This window comes from Atractosteus spatula, chromosome 8 (genome assembly GCF_055471065.1).
Source record: "Atractosteus spatula isolate fAtrSpa1 chromosome 8, fAtrSpa1.hap1, whole genome shotgun sequence".
Taxonomy (NCBI): Eukaryota; Metazoa; Chordata; class Actinopteri; order Semionotiformes; family Lepisosteidae; genus Atractosteus; species Atractosteus spatula.
The window spans coordinates 29,307,705-29,322,008 of NC_142713.1; the positions used below are offsets into that span (position 1 = coordinate 29,307,705).

The window sequence follows — 14,304 nt, forward strand, 5'->3', positions numbered from 1 at the left end:
TATTATTATACGCATGTTTTTCAACATCCAGACAGAATCAAAGGTCTATAAACCTGTCAGGGAGACAGATTTATTTTGATATGCTGTTTATTTTAAAACACTGAATGTCGTGGGTATTCACTTGTAAAGGATACATCCTAACTACAAATATTTATAGAAAACAACATTTTGCGCTAGTATGTAAATAATTTTGCAGCACTGTTAGTTTCATGCAACCCAAAAATGGGATGGAATTCAATCAACAAGAATCAAGTGACATACAGTAATACTGTATTCTGGATTTAGTATATTTTGAAATAAATATGTGGATTGAAACAAAGGAAGACATTAGAGACTAAAATTGAATATTTTAGTGCATATATATACTATGCACATTTTAGACTTTTTATTATTCTATATCATGTGACCTTATAGCCAAGTATGTTATTTTACTGTATGCAATATCATCATAATAGTTGTAAGAGTATGTATAACAGAGCTAAAAATGATCGGTTTGTCATATAAACGTTTGCAACAAGATTGACTTAGAACAGTCAACTGTTTTTGTTTCGCTCCATTCACTGAAAATACTACTGAATGCAACAAATGTTACCTGTTACACTTCTTGTCCACCAATGATTGAGCGTTTGTGTTCAACTGACTTCATATTGATATTATATTTCATATGCTATAGTGTATCATCTTATTTAGAATCCTTCAGTCTTCAGCAGGTCTTTGGAGACCCTAAGTATGGAGTTCACATTTCTTCTTACACCACCCTGTATACTTGTATGGTATTAAAAGTCTTCCACTGGTACTATCTCTTCCTAATACCACAATTCCAGCAGTCATGTTATACAAAATACATGTTGCACTGTACTGGGGTATTATTTGCTGGATGATAGCTCGCGGTTGTCTGCTGACCTCCTGATTAAAATAGCTAAATATAAGTGGTATCTGAAGTACCTGTACAAGTATAAGGGAATAAATACTCTTCAGAGAAAGTAGTGTAAATGTAATAGGGTCCTCTGTAATAGGATAGGACTGGAATCTGCAACCATTAGATAACTTTTGTGGGCATTAAGCCCAGAGCATGGAGTTCTGACCTGGAATTCTGAAGCTTTAAAGTCAAGACGAAAACCAGAAAAACTGACAGCTTGCCGTCCTGCTTAGACAGCCTAAGTAAGAACTTAAAACACACAGACGTCAAGCATCACCTGGACTCACATTCATACATACAAGCGTACATACAGGTACATATTGGAAATACCATTTAAGTTATATAACAGTTATTATCCACTACACAATTTTAATCAATTCCTAAGCATTTTGCCCAAAGCGTGAAACAAAATTCATATAACAAACCATTACAAAGTGTATGATGTTGACAGAAGAGTCTGATCTTCTAGAATGTGGATGCATTTATAAGAAAACATGCTTCACTTATATTCTTATGGAGTTTTAAGTTATGCAACATTCTCAAATAAGATACACATTGTATACAAACGTTGTACAATTACAGTACATTGAATTCCTTTCCAATATTAACAGTTTTCTGAAAATTTAGAAAAATTAATAAGTTACATTTGTAGAAAAAAATAATTAACAAAATCCATGGTTACTCAAGAGATATAAAATATTTAGATAAAGTACAACAGTAAAAAACAACAAATATTATAAATTTGTTGTGGCTCTATACATAAATTCTGGCTCTAAAATGCTCAGAAACAAATATGTTTCTCTCTGTGAATAAATCAGTGTAATTAAGCTTCCAGCTAATGCCCATTCTTCTCATGTGAACCTGGGTAGAACATTCAGGGCAATGCACACTGTATCTATCGCATCTGTCTCTGTACCTACTGCATGTTCTCACCTACTGTATAACTGTACATTGCACTTGCAACATTTAGCACTGCTTAAGGCCAATGTCAAGTGTTCAAAAGACTATTAATAACAAACCCCCAAATTAGATCATACTTGTCTGTTCCTATTGCAAACTTTTTAAGCTTTCTTATTTGAACCAGGAGTTCCATCTCCCACCTTGGTAATTCTCTTACTAAGGCCCATAATGTGTGGTGGGTGTAAGTATTTCTGCATGAGACATATTATTAATAACATTATTTGTTTAGAACAAGAGGTTTGCATAATGTCTGTTTATTCATTAAATTAAAATATGGGAATCCTGTCAAAGGCTGCACACTATTAAATTATGTTCCCTCAAGCTAAGTGTGTAAAGAACCCATATACACAGCTACATAGTATACTTCCATGTTTTGACTCTATTTTGAAAGACGGTATTCTCTCCTTTCCTGTGAGCCCTTGGCATAATTCAGAATGGACAAGGTCACTTTAAGATGAATAAGCCAAATATATCACAGTATCAGATCTTCCCTTATAAGGAGTATAGGTGTAGATGTCAGAGTTCTGTTGCAAAAGCAGGTTCAAACTCTTGCTGAATGGTTACGTCAAGTGCAATCATGTAATACAATTAGTTTTATGATCTCTAATTTTGCAGTGGGTTGTCCTTAGCTTCGTTTTCAATGTTGCATCTTCATAGGAGGCTACCGGTCCAAACTGAAGAGGAAATTTCAATCACATACACCTTAAAAAAAAAACTAAAAATAAATAGAACTTTAATGAATTCAAAATTTTTAAATAAAGTTGGAGAACTTACAGACATGTAAAACTGTGTTATCTATATCTCAGCCTAAAAATATCTAAATAAAAATATAACCATAAAATCAAAGGTTACCAGTTAAAAATGCAATGACCTGCTGTATAGAACCATCTACTCATAGCAAAAGGCACAAGAAAATGGCATTTCTCACTTTTTGAATGACCAAGAAGGATTAAAAATATGTCCCAAGATACCAATTACATTTAAACACAGTTCTGCATGGAGTCCTGCTAACTCGAAAGGGAAATGAAAATTCTTCTGGTTCCATAGCAATATCACCTCACTGATCATCTGTTCCCCAAACGCTTAACTCATTTTTCAGCAGTGAAGTAACTTTGCTACCCAGTCAGTCAAAAAAAATATGCAGTGCCAGCTTTTTAATAAGATTTAACTGTTTCTTTGCATTAGGCATCATGAACAGTAATGGCCAATGGTTAATAGAACACTGGAGCAAATACATTTGAAAGCAATGAATACTGTACCTTACCTTAGTCGAAATCAGTTAAGCTCCTTCATTGACAGAAGTTCCTTCGTGTTGAGAAGGCCTTTATTGTACTGCTCTATTCTGTCCTTGAACTTCTCTTTGGCAGCATTTTCCACAATGTCAGGCCTCACAGAAAATCCTGCTGCATCATCTGAAAGTTTAAAGCCAACAGTGAAAAGTCATTTTACAATTATATAAATATTGCAAAGCAGATATGTGTGATACAGTGAATCACAAAACCCTGGTCAGTGTGTATAAGGCATGTATCATAAAGCAAAAACATAAGCAAAAAGGAAGATAAACTCATCCATCCCGTGGAAATCAAGTTATTTCTATTAACCTCTTATTCAGATCAATTTTAAACATAAAAGTTCTTATTTTATGCAAGTCCAACAATCATCAACATATCAATCAAACATATCACATTTGGAAACTCATATTACCACATAAGCTCAACTAGAAAGTTTAATGTATTGCACAAGTTCATGATTCCCAATATACTTTGACAGCATTTGTGCACATTGTTTACAATGATATTTGTTTTTCCATAAGATGATTTCAATGATGTTTTCAATGATTTCAATGAAACCAAGGCTTTAAGACGCCAAGGACAGCGGGCACAATAAAAAGCCTCTCGATTAAAGAAACGCTTGCCTTTTGCGGCGCCCGTCTGGAAGGAGAATCCATTGGCCCTGCACTCTTCACACTCCTTTCCATTCTCTGCGACTGTGCAGCTGCACTCCACTGGCCAACTGCAATACAGATCCCAAGGGTCTTTGGGAAGGGCAGCAGGTCCAGGCTTCTCAGCAGACCCATCCTCTCTGGCTGCAGATCCAATGCAGATGATTTCAGACAGACTGCACTCACACGGGCTTCCCTGGGCTCGGGATGTCCTGTGCTGGCCGGGGCTTGCTCTGTCCAGCTGTGCGTCACCGAATCCCTGCATCTCATCATTCTCCTCAGGCAGACTGGGAACAAGCCCTCTGTGAAACTCCGGGTCTTTCAAGGTGTGAGGTTGGTCTTCGCCTCTGCACCACGCTGGTCTCATCTCAGACAGAACTTGCAGCACCTGGTTCAAGAAAAAAAATCTGAATTTACAAATGTTTTTTGTTCTTAAAAAGGCCTGTTTTCTTAGTGGTGTTGTTTTTTGAAAGATATATTACTGATGGCCGTGAGCTAATCTAAACATTCATAGAGGAACTATTCAGAAAGACAAGGATGTTAATGCTCACGGTACATAACCCAAGAATTTACTGTATAATTTCTTTGGTTCTTTTTGACCACCTATAGTCAAATCATCCAATGGAATCATCAGTTCAAAGGCTGTAAAGACACAAAATAAGAGCACACAGAGGCATACTGAGCCGAAATCTGTCAGCTGCTACTTAGCTCCAGGGCAGAGTTGGAAAAACACAAGAAAGGTTACAAACAACAGTAGTACATACTGCGCTTGTGGTTGGTCTGTTTTTGGGGCGCCATGCTGTGCACTCCAGGGCCAGACGGAAGAGCCCAAGGGATACAGACGGCGGCCAGCGTCCCGCCTGCTCATCCAAAAACCGGAGACAGGCATCCACACCACCACTCTCTTCCACCACATTACACAGCATGTCTTTCTGAAAAATATACATGGACATGTACACACGCACTGAAGTGACACGGTTTGTACGTCAATTCCATTCTGATGTGGACTGTAAATCCACTAAATACATATTCAGGCTGCTTGGGGAAAATAAAAGTAAGCACTTAGTGTTTTATAATGACCTCAGTGCCTGATGTGTTCAAATACATTTGATTTATGGAATAGGATGCCACTTTTCATGGGTTGTCATAAAGCCATTTAGCCTGCCTTGCTTAACTGGTAGCTGGTAACTAATGGATCCAAGAACCTCCTTAAGCTCTTTCTTGAATCAGTCCTGTGCGTCACATTTCAGCAAAGTTTGGTGCTTTACATCACATGGCATTTTGGCCAAGCATCTTACCAGGCGAGTGTATTTAGGCCCATCTTGTACAGCTCTCCTTGCTGTTAAAATCTCCATAATGACCTAAAAATGCAATTTCAAAGCACAAAATTAAAAAAATCACATTAAATAAGCCAAAAGTCTTCATATCTCACCAAACATTTGAGGTATCTTGCAGGTGCTAGATAGATCTTTGGAAATATCATACAGCACTACCGTACAATTCTATTTTGAAAGAGGGGACACATATCACTTTAAAAAAACACCATGGATTTAAACCACAACATGTCAACACCAAACATGAAAAACCCAAAAGGCAGAGTGAACCAGGCTCTTTAAACGGAGGTACAAAGGCTGATACTCACGACCCCAAGACTGTACACGTCCAGTTTGACAGACAGCTTGCCATCGCGGATGTACTCCTCTGGCAGGTATCCCAGGATGCTGCGGGAGCTCGTGTCTAGGCTGATGGTGCAGCTGTCGCTGACAGAATGAGGCCTAAGGCAGGCCATTCCAAAATCAGACAGCTGGGGCTCAAAGTGTTCGTCCAGCAGTATATTCGCACTACACAAAGATACAAGAACGATCACGGGCTCTGTTTATCGAAAACTGAAAATGTTTCCTAGGCATCAAGACCCCTAGTGAATTAACTATGACACGGAGTGTGAATACGTTTATAACTCTATAAAGAGAATATCAGTGGGCCACATGTCAATCAGCCAGGCTGAAGTTGAGCAGAAAGCGTACGATCCGAACCACTTTACTGGCATGTTACCTCGTGATGTTGCCACTTATGACGCAGCAGGGCTGGGCAGTGTGCAGATGCTGGACTGCCCTGGCTGTGCCTTTCAGGATCCTGAGCCGAACCTGCCAGGGCAGGAGGGCGCGTGTGTCCTGAACACAAGAGGAAACACAAGACCTGAAATAAGACACCTCATGTGATGCCCTACAGCACTGTTTCACATAGAAAAAACAGGGAATGTTATGAGTTTCCATACCCTTTTTCTAGTGCCTCTCAGTGTAAAAAAAACACCCCAAAAAAAGCACAAAACAAGAGAAGTATGTCTCCTACTCCCAGATACTGTATGTCCAAGACTGCATGCCTGTATCCTTAATGGAATTATAATGAAGTTATAACAGAAAAGTAGATCCTAATCTTGCGCAAATCAGCTCACATGCATGTATAAATCTCACACCTCGGGCTTAACATAGCTCATCTCATTCAAAACCCTCCCACCACCCCATCCCCACCCCTGCAGCAACTCTCTAGCTCAGTCCTCACAATACAGAGGGATGTCCTCATTGTGAGGCTGCCAATTCCTTCAGCCAGGCCAAACATACTCTGCATATTCGTCTCTCGCACTTTAGCATTTATTAGGATCTAACCAAACTACTGAAATTATAATTACTGCCTTCCAACATGTTAAGAAAATTAGGTATAACAGTTTAACTTAGATCTACATGTTTGCACACCACCGTTATACCCTTTGCTATTTCATTCTGTAGTAACTACAGTACCTCTGTTTACTGTTTTATGTTCATTGACTCACCGGACAGTGGAGTCTGTGGAAAAGAGATCCATTAGACATGTAAGGATAGACCAGACAGTACTTCCCCTCCTCTGAGCAATAACCACTCAGTGCAAGAATGTTTGGGTGGTGATAACTACAAAAGGTTTAAGAGAGAAAAGTGTTAGATTTTCACTCACACAGTGCAGGCAAACGACATCAAATATCCCTGAAAATGCCAGACAAAACCTTGGCAGCAAAGTAAATGTGAATCACAGGGATCGGGAAGAGTCACAACTTTCTGAACACAAAAGAGAAGTGAAACTAGTGAGAAACTAATTAGTGAGAACAGGTTTCACAATCAATGTGTGAACTAGATAACACTCTTGACAAAAGCATGAGAGTTGTGACAAATGACCCAACTGGTGAGAAAATATGGTTAAGAAAACACATGGTATGAATACTGAGAACATGGGGTAACTGAAAAAACACTTTTGTTTGAATTTATAGGCTAATAAATTCACAGAAGATACAAAATATAAGTGTCACGGGGGACCAGACTTCGGAGGATTGGGATCCTATGTGAGGCTCTTCAGAATGGAAGGTTTGGAGTAGAGACGGGATGTGAAGATGTGGTCGAGTACAAAAGCTGGGTCCAAAATCCAGGAAGGCGTCTAGGGTGCATCGGTACCAAATTGGGACGCGAAGGCGTAGTCGAAGGGAAGCGTAGAGTTGAAATGCCGGGAGTCTAATTACAAGTATTTGCGGGTTGGGAACGTACAAGTACGGAGCTCAGGGAGGAGACCTCAATCGTGAGCAAGGAAAGGAAGACCAGTGAGGGTTTAAATAGTGCTGAGAAGATTGGTGCGTGAACGTTTGGGGAGAGAAGAGCTCATGGGAATGCGGGAGCGCTTACATGCGCGAGTGCGATTCGTGACAATAAGTTTTCACATGCTGTGATTCCATACATAAGGTCATTTTCTCTGACAAATGCCATTTCAGTAAGGCCATGTTCTTTACACACAAGAAAACCTGGCTGACCTGCACACTTACAGAGAGAGGACTTGTATTTCTGACATGAAGAGCTTCCATAGCTTTTTCCATTCTGTCTGCTTCCCCTGGAAAACATTTAAATAAATAAAATGAATGTCCATTTTGTGAGCACAGATTTGTTAAACTTGAACATGTCTCTGTACTGTGGGTATTCTGTATGCAGAGTATAATGACTCTTAATAAAAACTTCTGAAAGATACCCAGAAAAACTTTTAAAACTTTCTACATACTACTGTATATTATACCATATGTATTAAAGTGAACTCTAATTACATAAGCAATCAATAAAACTAATCCTAACTACAACTGATAGTACACTTTATTATTTCATATTATGTTAAATCACTGCAGAGATAGAGCTACATGCCATCTTTCAGAACAGAACCATAACTTAAACACTCAAACAAATGGGTCCATTCACAAGCAACTATAATGTATCCCTAACTGCAAGAAAACAGTGCATTTTTACCTGTTTAAATAACTTTACTGCAAATATTTGATTCCCAATTACTCCTTTATACACTTCTGAAAAAGTTCCCTCTCCGATTTTAAGATCCTGGTGGAAATTCCTGGTTCCCATGACAATATCTGAATAACTTATTATAGGCATCTGCTCCGAACCTAGGGACAAAAAACAGATTATTTAGGATAACCAGACCGCATTTTATTATTATTTTTTATCAAACTTTACTGTGTTCTACGGATACCAAGCACAAATGACATAACGTGTTTCAGAGATCATAATTGCACCGTTTGCTAGAAATTATGGTAAAACAACTATCATGACTTCTTACGCACTTATTATGTCAGTCATGGACATCCCTGTAAGGCATTATGCCTGTGATTATAACATTTTGTGTAACAGTTATGAAGGTTTCATGAAGATATTATACGGCAACATTCAAAAAATTATAAAGGATGATGCTTGACTTTATGTCATGTTGTGATAAAGTATTTATGAAGGAGTTATGACCAGTTATTTACGTCATTTAAGCAAAGCATTACTAAACAACTTTCTAAGTAACACATCTGAAGATCTCCTGAGCTCTTTTCTTGAAGCACACCAAGGCATTGGCTCCTAGTACCTCCTATTCTTAGTTTTAAATGCACTTCCACATAGTCTCCAGTTGTGTCCTCTAGATCATGATTAAATGCTGATTCTTTCAAATTCCACTGGGATGGCTTCAAGATTGCTTTTTGAGGCTTTTGAATACAAAAAAAAAGAATCCCCTCCTTTACTGTCACTACCATTACACCTCAAATAAAAAAGAAGTCCAATCACAGAAAAATCTGTTAAACAGATTTTGTGAAGTTAACATGCTTAAGGATAAGTTAAACAACTGCCCTATATAGGAACAAGTAATAGGTTTATTCCATGCTGAAAAGAGAAGAGAGAAAATACAACGTTTCGGCTGTGAAGCCTTTTTCAGGTGTCCTATATACTCTACCTCCATTTGGCACATTACTTGAAAGACAGTGGAACTCATCAGGAAACTCATATGTCTCAGCATTTTTCATCTGCAGAGAAAGTATTTAATTATCAGCACTCACCAAATGCTAAAAGGAAATACATGTACAGCAGCATCACTCATTTTCAGACTTAATGGAAAAATATGCCTTAGCTAGAGGGTAAAGTCCTCAGTGTGTTTAATTAAAAAGCAAAGTGCCTGAGCCAGTGAAGACCTTCACTTGAAACACGAGATTAATCCTACCGTCTTGAGGGGCTGGTGGACTGCAGACTGTGAAATATGCTGTGTGTGCTGGGGAATTCTCTGTGACACTACAAAATTGGCCAAGTACTGCTGGGATTTGGTGAATTTCAGTTTCTCAAGAAAATGCTTAATTTTGCAGCCCGTATCACTGCTCTGGCCAAGAAGTGCTGTTTTGAGAGTACACCACGTTTGCCCTCTGACAGACATTGCAAGTTTACAAAATAGTAGAGAAAAGAACAGGCAATATACTGGAACTGTTGTCTTGATCATTTCTAGGGGAACGTGAGACTGTAGTGCACAACAAATAAGAAGAATATGTCCTGTTTCCAACAATAAAAAAACAATTCTAAAAAAACACATTATTTTCTAAATGTATAAGTGTCCATCATGCAGGGCATAAAGCGACATCTCTCACACACAGCACTGCACTTTACAGTATTACCTTGTGATGAGATTCATGCAGCAAATTATTTTCTTTAGGCAGAAATGAACAGCATTTCCCTGCTGACACCGCCGATTTCACTCCTGCAGTGATAGCAAGGGTGACAATTTAAAATAGAGCATGTGGCTTTGAGGTTTTCACTTAATCAGTTAAATAAATCAGCTAGATCAGAATTAGCACTGGGAGATATTTTGCAATCAAAAAGCTAAATCTAACTTTCATTTTCTCTTTCACATTCAGAAAAAGATAAGAACATCTCGGTGAGCCACCACTGAGTTTTGTACAACCTGTAGCTGAATTAAAAGTTCAACGGCAATGTCTTTCAACTAGGACAGTAACAAAAAAGAAAAGAGAAAAGCAACAAAGGGTACATGGCAATTCAGGGTTCATCAACAAGGGGTCTATTGTGAAAGTTCGAGTCTGTACCTTTGCAATCAATACAAGCTGTACATCTGCAAAGTTTTGCACTGTGTTGCAGATGCTGTCTTGTGATTCTGTCCTATTTCCGCCAATGGAAAAGCATGTTATACTGTAGTTCTCTGGCCTCTGATCCCTAGATGCCCCCAGATCATCCTTCAAATTTTGCAAATTGTTACTTTCTCATCTCACAAGGAAGCCGCAGTTACAGTACATGAGCAATATGAGGCTGCATTACCCAGCGGGAATACTGTCCCATTAGGATAAGGTTCCAAGGCCTGATCAATGTACTGTAGCACCATTTAGATGGATTGCCATCAGTCACTATGAGTGGAGTTTAGTAGTGACTAGACACTCCTGCCCAAACCGTCAAACCCGGATCTCTTCACCCATCTTGGCAAGAATTGTGACTTGTGGTTTCCTTGATCATGGCCTATCATCAATGGACTGTTTTTTTGTTGTATTATCTTGCCAGGATAGAAACCGCTGGCTGTGAACTCTCTAAATGCTGAATATCAGTTCACTGACTTAGTCAGGCCTCCAACATACCTATGGTTAAGCTGAGCAACCCCTGTTTGAGGTTTTATTTCTTGATTTTCACCAGGCTCGCATACAACAGATGAAATCAGCACATTGCCTTACAGCTATAATGCAAATGATCCCTTTTTATGCAGAGCACAAGATGGAACACAATAAAGACCTATGAATAAAATGTGTTTGATCATATTCCCAAAATTACCCAGAGGTTTACATTTTCTGAATAAAGGCTTTTTAACAGATTTACAGTAGGTAAAAATATATTTAACGTGTCATCGGCAGAGTCAAAGAAGAATCTTCTGCCCTCTCTAATCTATCCTTCCCGTGAGAACCCAATCTACATAGAATCACTTTGGCGTGACACTGGTAAAATCCATAAATCTCTGGATGGATTCTATAGCACATGACGCTAGGCTACTAAGGAACTTTAAGCTTCCCTACCTTATTTAGTGTTTCACCTTAACAATCTTGCACTACTGGACCTTGAGCAGTCTGTGGTTTGTTTTCCGGATTTTTTGGCTGATAAATTGATATAGCTGAATGCAGAAGCAGAAGTGAAAATTAAGGAGGTGACTAGAACACGTGCAGTCACCTCCTTGGAGTAATATAACACCTACTGTAATGTCAAACTTAACAGCTATTTCACAGTTACAGGAAGTGAAAAAATTAGAAGAAGCTAAGTAAAGGCCGATGCACTTGATGTGCAAATAAGTTCCATGGGTGACCTTAAATGTCATTATCAGTGCTGTCATGCTGCGCCACTGGGGCGCCTGCTGTCTTTGACTAGTGCCCTGTGCAGGACAGGAAGCATACCTTGGGGCAAGAACAGCTGTATTGCCCTTTGGTGCCCCATCTCCTCCAGGATCTCCAGCAGATCTCCCACGGTCTTGTTTTTCTGAGCCCAGCTCCACAGCAGCTCCCGGGTTGGGCTTTTGCCCTGCGCACCCACCTTCTCCATGTAGCGCACCTCTAGCCAGTCAGGCAAAATACGTGCCGCTATCAGGCAGTAGAAAAAAACACTTTAGTGGGCCAAAAGGAGCTCGGCAGCAACAAATTCAATACCAGTTACATCAGCCTCACATTTTTGAGAAAACAGGTGATAAAGTTACTGAGCAAGACAAAAAACAGAGAGACAGGTGAGTAGCCATATTACTGTACTATTAATGTACTACTGTACATTAAAATGCAATAAAACAATCTTGATTCTGTAAAACAAATATAAGAAGTCTAATTCTCTTCTGCATACTTTTAATTTGACCAGTCTGTCTCATTCTTTTAAAATGCAATTTGTGTGGTTCTAAATCTAGTTGTAAAACAGAAACACTGTAGATTAACTGCATTTGCACAATTCTGAATACCCTTTTTCAATTAAGTAAATATAACACTTATTTCAAAATCAAAATCAATTTCTACAAACAATGCCAAACTACTTTTCTTTTTCAGGTTCATTATGTGTGCCAATTCCAGGACTTTCTAAAATGGGGAAGTTAAATGTTGCTTTATAGGTCTATCCTCTAGTTATACAGTTTCATCATGAACAAGCCTACTTAGTTAAACTTTTCTCCTGTTACACAACATTCACTTTAGTAAAACATTTTCATTGTAACCTTTTTACAAGAAAAACAGTTTCAGTATTTATTTTTGTGGGAAGGCATTTTTATGTTTTATGTTATGAAACTTTTAAAAGTAGAGGAATCTCTACTTTTATCTATCTCTGGCTGCTATAAAAATAACCGATTTTAGGATATTGTTGTCTACAACATTTATGAAAAGCTCATTCCTAGACAGAAACATTATCAGAAAGCAATTTACTGGAGGTCATATTGAGCTTCTCAACAATCTACATTATTTATTTACCAAAACAAATGGTTTTCCCAGTAGTGCTACTGTACTTAAGGTCACCATCAAGTAGATAACTCTGAATTTACACCTGGGACTAAGTAAAAATGCGAACTATGCCTTCTTCAGATATAACTGAGGAAATCATGTAGTTGAAAAGTAGAAAGACATAATGTTGTTCATTCTTTTTCATCACACAAATTTATTTTATTTCTAGTCATTGTGTTAGCAGACGTTATTTCTACCCATCCTATTTTCCTGTTTGCATGGTGCTGCTGCACGTCTCCCGAGAGTCACAGATATTTATCAAGCAACATCCTCTGGTGACTTACCTAGCCCTCTCCAGCCGAAGTCCCCATCACCGCTGTCGATGATTTTACAGAGCCTCTCCATCACGGATGGGGGGACGTCGAAGAGGAATGTCATACGACTCAAACACTCTGTTTTACCTGCCATAGTATTGCACTGTCAATCTGTTAGGACTGCCTTTCACGTTCAATTTCATAAACACATCCTTTTGAGTAGTACAGTACTCCAGAATAACACGCGTCTCCAGGTCCTGCGCTAACAGAAACTTAGAAGTGCCTTAAGCTCCACCTATGAAATGTAAGTAAAACTGCAGCTTAGCTGGTGTTCCAGAAACAAATCGCGGAAACGTATCAGAGACCTACAGCCCAAGTATAATTGTAGGAGGTTTACATGGAACTGCTACTGTATCTCATCATCGTTTTGTTATTCTGGTTTATTATATTTTTTATGAAGTCTACATGAAAATCTCCATTTATCTGTTGCCAACGTCCTATTTTAAAATAAAAATATTTCCGCCTTTGTAAAATTGAGCAATAGCGGAACCTCCACTTTGACGTCGATACATTACTCACCCTAAGCTGTCATTCACCGAAAAGCATGAAGTTGCTCCATCAGCTGAGAAGCGAAATCAGGGCTTTAGGAGGCTGGACACTACAATCAAATATGGGATTTTGGTGGAGAATTTATTTTCCTCACGAAGTGTATCCAAAATTTCTCAATCGATCAGTCTTCTATCATGTATTTTCCAATCGTAAGTCATTTGAGAAGGACGTTATACTGGACCAAAATATCCCAATTAAAGGGAAACACAATCTTTAACCAAAATAAGTCCAATGAGAAAGCATTTCTCATTTTACAATTGACCTCGTTAAATGGTAGTAATGGATTACCTCAGGTGAAATTCGTCTTTTTTACAAATACACTGATGGTGTCATTTTTCTCTCTCTCGAACCTACAGGCGGTTCATTTCACCGCCAAATGCTGACGACACACTTTGGCAATTTATTTTATTTATTTCCACACGGGGAATACTTGTATTTTTCATAATATCATATTTGTACACATAACAGTTATGAAGACAATTATTAAAATTGCCAGTAAACGTCCTGTTGCATAAATGGACACTGTTCAGCTTGTCAAAACAACTGAGAATTTGATCTCAATTGACTTTTCTGGTTGATTAAGTATTTAAATAGAAGTAAATAGATCTAGAGGTCACAACTGAGAATAGGCTGGGAATTTTTCTTTCTGAAATGCTACTACAGTACTGTAATGCAAATACACTACAATAATATTATGTATTGCTCTTTCTCTCTATCGTGTTCATAACAGACATACTTTTTTGTATATTTTGTGTCTTTTTTTTCAGAATAAGAATGATCAAGAGTA

The 14,304-nt window shown here is 38.4% G+C and overlaps 1 protein-coding gene across 3 annotated transcripts; it reads right to left on the reverse strand.

Moving 5' to 3' along the window:
- Positions 1 to 1,280: 1,280 nt before the first annotated feature.
- On the reverse strand, positions 1,281 to 13,443 carry irak3 (interleukin-1 receptor-associated kinase 3). 3 transcript variants are annotated; one of them, XM_088922579.1, is made up of 14 exons: positions 12,939 to 13,443; positions 11,581 to 11,763; positions 9,814 to 9,896; positions 9,108 to 9,177; positions 8,129 to 8,280; positions 7,660 to 7,724; positions 6,649 to 6,763; positions 5,874 to 5,992; positions 5,464 to 5,662; positions 5,120 to 5,182; positions 4,586 to 4,753; positions 3,795 to 4,209; positions 3,144 to 3,291; positions 1,281 to 2,594 (listed from the first exon to the last, which is right to left on the reverse strand). In XM_088922579.1, exons 1-13 carry the CDS (start codon positions 13,060 to 13,062, stop codon positions 3,155 to 3,157), a joined length of 1,893 nt encoding a protein of 630 aa, XP_088778705.1. In that variant the 5' UTR covers positions 13,063 to 13,443; the 3' UTR covers positions 1,281 to 2,594; positions 3,144 to 3,154. The 3 variants fall into 3 exon arrangements, with proteins under 3 accessions (XP_088778705.1, XP_088778703.1, XP_088778704.1); XM_088922577.1 differs by having other exon boundaries at positions 2,488 to 2,553; XM_088922578.1 differs by having other exon boundaries at positions 2,515 to 2,581.
- Positions 13,444 to 14,304: the final 861 nt, after the last annotated feature.